The sequence below is a fragment of the Petaurus breviceps genome, unplaced genomic scaffold (assembly GCF_028583685.1).
Source record: "Petaurus breviceps papuanus isolate PSGF00001 unplaced genomic scaffold, PetGlider_PUasm1.0 90994, whole genome shotgun sequence".
In the NCBI taxonomy this organism is placed as follows: domain Eukaryota; kingdom Metazoa; phylum Chordata; class Mammalia; order Diprotodontia; family Petauridae; genus Petaurus; species Petaurus breviceps.
Genome location: NW_027187393.1, coordinates 194644 through 203482, shown reverse-complemented (window position 1 = coordinate 203482; position 8839 = coordinate 194644). Strand labels below are relative to the sequence as shown.

Here is an 8839-nt window from a genome sequence, read left to right as displayed (position 1 = left end):
TGTCAATAATTTTCCTAATGGAGCATTTTGTAAATGACTCGTGGTTAAACATTTGCCAGCACAACTGGCAAAAAAAACTAGGGGTTTACTCCCCTAGTATGGAATGTCCCTTCACTGGTAAGACTCTCAGTCTGGCACTGGGCCGGAAGTCTATTGAATAGCACAATTCCAAATTTCCTGTTGAGTTTTCCAGGTTCCAGTCTGTGGCTTCAAATGCCCCCAATAAGTATGGAGGCTCATTTGCATATTTTCGTCATTCCACCAATCAGGGTGACAACCGTTGATAGCTCTCTCTCTCTCTCTCTCTCTCTCTCTCTCTCTCTCTCTCTCTCTCTCCCTCCCTCCCTCTCCCTCTCCCTCTCCCTCTCCCTCTCTTTCTCCCTTCCTCTCTCTCTCCCTTCCGGTTCCGGGAGAACTATCACCTGACTCAACTCTAAACATGGCTGCGCTGGCTTGGACACTATTTTCTGTGCCCGGAGTAGGTGAGTGCCGAGCTCCCCAGGGGAGTCAGTGGAGCCCTCCTAGACCCCCCAGAAGGGGGGGGTTCCCGAACTCCGGCTCCCGGCTCAGATCTGAGCCCTCCGGCCCTGGCACAGGTCCAGGCTCCACATCCACTGTCTTGACATAGTGATCCAAATCAGAGGGCTTCCTGCCCCAGACGTTTTCCTCCAGGGGAATAGGAAGGGAATGATTTTTCCTTGGGAGATTTGGAGTCTGGAAAGGAGTAGTCATTTTCGGAAGGGGGGAAAGAGGAGTTGTGAATCAGCCTTGGGTAATCGTAATGGATGGTCCCATGGAAATACATCTTCCTGTCTCTATGCCTTTTCACTGTCCCCATGCCTGCCCTCCTCGTTTCTGCCTTTTTAGAATATTTCTCTTCCTGCAAAGCTAGTGTCAGATGTTACGTTCTCTGTGCAGCCTTCTTGCAGTCACACCACTGGAATATATAGTTCTCCTGCTTCCCATCAATCACAGTGTTTTTATTTAATTTGTGTACCATTTGTATATCCTTTAGTAGATTAAGATTCTTTTTGTTCTTGCTTATCCGGCAGGTAACAGTGCTTTATGTGTATTAGCCACTTCAATTAAATACCTCCTTGAGTAAGGGAGGAAAATTATCTGATTAAACTTTCAAAATGATAATTGATAACCTTTTTCCCAAATGTACCTTTCTTTGATGAAACTAGCAATTGCTGATTAATCTTAAGTCCAACTCCTTCTATAGCTTTCCTGACTCTCCCTATTTGTTGTTCCATTTCTAGGAGGTGCTCCAAGAATGGAAAGATTGAGAGAAGTTTGTTTAGTATAGCTCACTTTCCTCCATGCCCTGCACTCTGTGCGGGGAAAAATGCATCCATTTGGAAAAGAGGAAGCTGCCTCAGTAGAACACCTCTTTGAATTTTTTTGTGAGTGCCTGAAACATGGAGAATGGGAACTGGCACAGGCATGTGTCCCTCAGCTACACAAAGGACATGGGGATATTCCCAAGAAGGTGGAAAACATCCTGCAGGCTTTGGTGGCTTGTCCAGGCCTGATGAGGTAAATAACCTTAAGTGTTCCATCACCAACACTGCCCATTCACAGTTTAATTAGTGTATCATATTAAGATAATTAGTAGAGTGAAATTTCAGATTTTGTTTAGGCATTTTCCCACTTTCAGTAACTAGAAGATAGATTTCTTTTAATAATGAATAGAGAGTTAACTTTGAAGCCAGAAACACCTGAGTTCTAGTTCAGTCTCATACATACTGGCTATGTGTCACTGGGCAAGTCCCTTAACTTGGACATCTCAAACTATATGTTACATAGACATATCCAAAAGTGAACTTACTATCTTTCTCCCAAAACTCTCCCCTCTTCTAGTTAAGAATTTTATTATTGCTGTCAAGGCAACCACTATCCTCCTAGTCATCTAGGCTCAAAACCTTGGTGTCATCTTCGACTTCTCACTGTCACCAATTCTCTCCCCACCCCCGACCATATCCAATCAATAATCAAGTGCTGTCATTTCTACCCTCAAAACATCTCTCATATACATTTTTTTATTTCTCCTCTGACAGTGCCTCCACCTTAGCGTAGGCTTTCATGTCTGGACTATTAAATAGCCTGCTAGTTGGTCTCTCTACTTTTTAAGTCTTTCTTCAGTCTTTCTTTTTCAGCTGTCAAAGTGATCTTCCTTAAGTGCAGGTCTGACCATATCAAAGCCCTATATGGTATATAGGATCAAATCCTGTTTGACTTTTAAAGACCTTTATAACCTAGCCTCTTCCTAGCTTTTCAGTCTTCTTACACCTTGTTCCCCTCCAAATACTTTTAGATTTGTGAAACTGACCTCTTTTTGTTCTTTACAAAGTCTTACACTCCTGGCTCTGTGCATTTTGCTAAATTGTACATGTGGAATTCCTTCCTTGCTTACTTTTGCCTTCTGAATTCTTTCAAATTCTCAGCTCAAATCCCACCTTATGCAAGAAACTTTTCCTGGTCTTCCTTCATGCTAGTGCCTTCCTTCTGAGATTATCTCCAGTTTATCTGGCATAAATCTTGTTTGTATGTTGTTAGTTGCGTGTTGTCTTTTTCATTATATCCTGAGCTCCTCGAAGACAGAAACTGTTTTTGCCTTTCTTTGTATCTGTAGTACTGAGCACAATGCCTGGCATATAGTAGGAATCTAATAAATACGTATTAATTTGACATGAGTTAAAGGACCTCATTATTACCTCCCCTGGACTATCACATTAACTTCAGTTTTTTAAATGAGGAAACTTAGATTCACAAAATTGTCAAAGATTTGATTAGTACGTCAGCGCCAACACTTAAATTGAAATCTTCTGACTCCCAAGACCAGTTTCAAGGAATTTAGATCCCAAGGCTGCACTGAAAAAAAAATAGGTTAAATCTCAGGTATTGCATGTATGGGGGGATTTTCCTAAATAAAAGTTTCTAGGCTTTGGCTGCTTGTTGCTTGTTGAAATCATCTTGCCTTTTCCGGTTTGACAAGAATGGGGCAACCTGTTTCTCAAATCACAGAGAAGAAATAAAAATACACTGTTGTGAAACCTTGAACAACTCTGTTTCTTCTTGCCCTTTCAAGGTGTGAGCAGCACAACAGTCCCCAAAGATTGGCCTGGATTTGGCTTCTGATGCTGGAAAAATGGCTAAAATGGGACCTGGTAAGGATCTTCTTTACAACTCAAATTAGCCCCTGAGGTGGAGATTGAGGATGAGGTGTTAGTAGTGGAATCCTTATGTTTTCTATTGTGGGTGATTTCTTTTCATCTGAGATTTGCCAAAGTTTACGTAACAGTGCTTCATTGAATAGAGCTTCTTAGAGGCTGACTGAGTGTGGACCACTATTGAATACAAGGATGAATATAAAAGAGAGGATAAACAAAAGGTCATAGTCTTCATAAAGTTACTCAACACTTAGTTATTGATTATATTTGGTAATGGGAGGCTATGTAAATAATTGAAATCCAGAAATATTTTTAAGACTTCATTGTAATATTATGGCTTAGGATTCAGTTTACCATAGGCATGCATGTGCAGGCATTTGTATAATTAAAAGAATATTAACCATATTAAGGGTACAAATAGGGTTTTTTTTTAATCTAATTATGAGAACAATTTTTTTTTCTTCCCTTTAGAAACAGTTTAAATAGTAAATTGGTCAAAACACATTTCTTGGCATTACTCTGAGGCAGTACTGATTAATATTTGTTAGCTTTTATTTGAATGACTGTATACATTTAAAGTTTTTTGTAAGCCTACATTTATGGTCCAAGTCTTCTCATCAGACCACATTCTTTTCTTCATTCCAAATTGCTTTTTACTCTGGTTTTATTGTTACCAGAGACCAAATCTTTTCAGCAGAGATCCCAAAAAGCAACCAAGATGGGTCACTTAAATTTACCTCTTCTCCCTGCCTCTACCATCTGCCTGGGGAAGGTATTAATGTGCAACATAATGACCAAAATCAAGTAAGAAAAAAGGAAACACAAGAAGCAGGATTCCTTCATGAGTTTTTAGTTTATGAGATTATATTTAGTATTTATATTTATAATTTATTATTATTATATTTATATAAATATGTAATTATGATTAAATATATTTAAAATTATATTTAGTAAATGAGATTATAGTTTATTTTCCGATTTATGGGAGTAGTTTGAAATAAATTATTTAATAATTTCTGAAGAGGAAAAGTTTATTTTTCCCAGTTAAGGCTCTTTCTGTCTTAAACATTGAATTTCTTGAGCCAAGTGAACTCTTCCCTCTCATTTGCTTGCTTTATGAATGGTTGTTCAACTGGATCAGGAGTTTTCTGGTATCAGGGATTTCATTATCCCCAGTCACTCCTTCCCTGCCCTGCCTTTTTCCTCCATCTCATAGCATGACTTTTGTCTTGGTTTCTCCAGGATTAAAGTAAATAGTTTTGCTCCTTAAAATCACAGTAACACTTTTTTTTAAAGAAGTTTCAGAGATGTGATGGGTCCTCTGGGAGCTTATTAAACTTAGCCTAAAAGCCACTTGGAACCTACAGTATTAACCTCTGGCTTTTATTAGCAAGGTTCTTCAAAATGAGACAAAAAAGTCATGCTTTCTTCTAGACTGCTTGCTGTGGTTCCTTTTCTAAACCCCGTAACTTCTGGTAAAAGGTTCCTTTTTGATTTTCAGATTATTATGAAACTTTTGTTTTGTTCCATTTTTGCTCTTCTACCTTTCATTTTGTTGTGATTTTTCTAGGTATTATTTTCAGGGTGGGTCTTGTGCTCAAGATGGTTAGCATCTGTGTTTTAGATAGAATAAATAAATTCTTGACTGTTGAAGGAAAATATGAATATGAAATCTGTTTGTGAATGTGTGGATAATGATTGTCAAGTGATGAATAAAATAAATGTTAGCTTGGCTTTAGAATTCTAAATGGAAACCCTAACCTGTTCCTGTCAATTAAGAATATGCTGCTTAGATAACTTACTTATTTCTCACAGACCTAGCAACATGATTTCTCTTCCTTCAGCTCTCATAGTCTTCCATTCTTCACTCCCTCCTGAAAAGACCATGACACACAAATTAATGAAAATGTCATAAAAAAAAATAAGGAACTATCACATTAGAAATATTAATGGAAACAGTGCATAAGTTTAGAAGATTTGCAAGACATAAAATCAATCTACCAACATCATCTGCATTCTTATTCACTAGTTAAGAAGATCAAGAAGGACTAATTAAAGTAGAAATCCCATTCATAATAAAAGGAAGCCCATCAAATATGTAGGAATTAACCTACCTAGAATACTTAGGATCCTGTTATAAGTGCTATAAATTAGAGTGACCAAAATAGAGGAGGACCTAAATAATTGGAGGAATATTTGATATTAATAAGATAGGTTAATAAGACAAATTGGCCCAAATGAATTTATACATTTAATCCAATCAAATTATTGATTTTTCCTTATAGAATGAGATACAAATTATAATGCAGTTTACATAGAAAAAACAAAGAGCCAAGAATATGTATGGGCACATTGAAAAGTTGGGGAAGGTGGTCTTGCACTTTCAGGTTTTAAAATATAATAAAGAGGTTATCATCAAAATTTGTATTAGGCAAAAAATTGAAAATACACCAGCTATCTGAACAAATGTATGCAGAAAATTAGTGTTCAATAAATCTGTAGGAAGTGAAAATTGGGGGAATAATTCATTAATTTATTTATGAATTTAAGAAAATTTCTTGGCAGTTTTGGAAAGGGATTTAGAACCTTACCTTATACTATATTCCCTTGGTGAAATCCAGCAGGATGATACACTTAACACTTTTTTTTTAATATAAAAAGTTGGAAGAAACTGGAATAGTTATCTCATTTGTAAAAAGAAGGTAAATATTTTTCTGTGCAACAAATAGAAGGGACGATTAGCACCACTTCATTAAAATAATGAAAGATAATAGATTAGGGGAAATATTTGAAACAGATGTGATGGATAAAAAAACTTGACATTTAATATATGTAGGGAGCTGTTTATAATGTGCTGTGGTAACTTTCACTCCCCAGTGGGTAAATGATCAAAGGATAAGGAAAAAGAATGAGATCATTTTCAGAAAAAGGAAAAAAAAAAGCTTGTTAGCTTAAAAAGTTAAGAATGACTTCAAAAACCTTCAGCTTCACTAATAATCAAAGAGATGCATATTAAAATAACTTGAAGTACCACTGCATACCCATCAGACTTGTGAAAATAAGGAGAGGCAGAAAAAGAAAAAGAAAGGAACCCATATATTCAAATATATTTCATTATGGTAATAGTTGAACAAATTATGGTAATGAATGGAACAGAATATTGTTGTAGCATAAAGAAAATGAAAGGGAGTCATGATGTCAGACACATCTGGGAAGACTTGGATCAGCTAATACAGGGTAAAGTGAGCAGAACAGAATAATTTATATAGTAACAGCATCTTAAAGAAAAACAGTTTTGAAAATCATTAAGATTAAGAACTCTGATGCAGGGACAAAAACCAAGATTCCAAATGACCAGTGATGACATCCTACCCACTTCCTGACAGAGAGAATGTTAATTTTCAGATATGTTCATTGTGGAGATTTGGTTTGCTGCATATCTGATAAAAGGGTTTTTTTCTTTCTTCCATGGGGTAGGGATGGAGTGATACCAAAAAGGGGGATAGTGATGCAGTTACCAGAATGAAAGAAAAAGAAAAGCAATAAAAGGTCATTGTAGCATTTTAAAAAGATACATAGGAGAGAATAATATTTCAGTAGGAAAAAGACAAGCTACATAGTTTTGAAAATATGTTGAATTAATTATATACTTAAAAATTAAAGTTCATAATACACATACAGACTTACAGCTTCATGTACTCTTTTTTTGTTCTTAGCATATAAAAATGGTCAACTTATTGACCAAATTGTCAACTTATTATTTGGCATTAAGATCATAATTTTAAAGCCAAATAAATCTGAAAAAAACCCTCATGAAATAATGCAAATGGAAAAAAAACTTTAAAAATAGAAGAAAGCTATGCATTAACTACAATCAAGTAAACTAAGTAAATGAAAATGAATGTACAAAAAAATTTGGTGGACATTCTGACAGTGACTGAATACTTTAATTGCTAACCAAGTAGAATTGGTTTTAGTCATGTTCAGTATTAGGTTTTAAATGATATATTTAACAACGAAAAAAGAAATAGGATTATGTGTGAAGAGTTTTTGCCTTTTATCCCTTTGTATTTTGAATGGAAATTCAGCATCCTTTCTCATGTTGGTAGGTGCTTCCTACTTTTGGTTGGGATACACCTTATATTGTTTCTTATTTAAAAGAGCTGTAACAGATTTGTCCATGGACCCACCTCAGACCACAGATTTGTTCTTATTGGTCCTTGGGGATAAGGAGTTTAATTTTTGAACTGAAAAAGGTTGTGAAACTTAAAGGTTAAGGAACTTTGCCTCTAGGCTAAATGTAATTGTGAAATGAGAAGATACAGCTTCTTTTTTTATTTTTCTAAGTGGACCTCTGATTTCACTGATGGAGGTAGTATCTCGTGAGGAGCTCTGCCAGTGTGGATGGCCATCTTCTTGATAACTTGTGGATTTAGAGTTTCCTGAAGTACTGAGAAATTAAGGGACTTGGCCAGGACTACAGAGCTAGTATGAGGCAAGTTCACATTGCTTCTCACACACTTTCTAGAATACTGAAAAATGAGTGATCCAGCACTTCCTTAAGCCTTTGATATTCTTAGAGAATAATTCACATATTCACTTCACATCATCAGCAGCAAAGAAATTCCAGCATAAAGGGAGTCATATGAAATGTTTAAAACAGATGATTGTGGCCTTTTGTCTCATTCACTCGAGTTAGAAGTATATTGGGGATTTGGGCATAAGATTGGCTGCCCTTAAACATTTATTAAGCATCTCTCTGTGCAAGGCACTGTGCTAGGATCTCGGTATACACTGACAAAAGTGGAAGCATTTTTTTGTCCCCATATGGCTTAGAGTCTAACTGGGAGATGCCACATATACATGCATGGGTAGATAGAAGATAATTTTGTGGGGTAACTACCAGTTAGTTTCCAGGGACATCCAGAAAAGTCTTCATATAGACAGTAGCACTTAATCCCTGAAGAAAACTAGAGACTATTCGAGATGAAGGTGAAGAGGAAAGAAGACCATTTATAGGCATGGGAGATGGCCACTGCCCAGGTGAGAGATGCAGGGTTGTATAGAAAGAACATTAAGAAGACCAGTCTGGAAGAACTGGGAAGGTTGGGAAATGTAGGTCGGGGTCAGATGTTAAAGGATTTTAAATGCCAAACAGAGGAGTTTATATTTGAGCCTAGAAGCAACACAAAGCTGCTGGAGTTTGAGTAGAAGAGTAACATGGTCAGCACTTAAGGAAGACCATTTTGACAGCTGTGTGGAGGATGAACTGAAGAGGGGGGAGACTCAAGGCAGGGAGACCAAATAGGAAGCTACTACAGGAGTCTAGGAAATCAATAACCGCTTATTAAAACCTACTATATGCCAGGCACCATGCTAATGGTTGGATACAAAAAAGGACAAAAGAAGGTCCTCATCCTCATTGAGCTCATACTCTAATAAGGGAGACAACAAGCAAACAAATACATACAAACAAGCTATGCACAGGAAAAATAAAAGAGGGAAGGCATTAGAATTAAGAAGTGCTTGCAGAGGCTTCCTGTGGAAAGTGGAATTTTAGTTGGGAGGTAGAGATGAGAAAGGATGGGGTGTTTGAAAGGTGTTTGATAGGTATGTTTGAAAGCAGCAGGGAAGGGATCAGTAGCACATAGAGAATGAGTATTAGA

General features: G+C 36.7%; 1 protein-coding gene across 9 annotated transcripts in view; it reads left to right on the top strand.

The window, feature by feature from the left end:
• Positions 1–328: 328 nt before the first annotated feature.
• Positions 329–8839, top strand: part of ZFYVE26 (zinc finger FYVE-type containing 26) — a 79870-nt gene continuing 71359 nt past the window's right edge. For 8 of the 9 annotated variants that reach the window (XM_069077785.1, XM_069077782.1, XM_069077787.1 and 5 more), the window contains exons 1-3: positions 329–482; positions 1263–1539; positions 3092–3170. In XM_069077785.1, the coding sequence (XP_068933886.1) occupies positions 1349–1539; positions 3092–3170 (270 nt within the window). In that variant the 5' untranslated portion in view covers positions 329–482; positions 1263–1348. The remainder of the gene's footprint in view (positions 483–1262; positions 1540–3091; positions 3171–8839) is intronic. The other variant, XM_069077789.1, reaches the window with a different exon arrangement.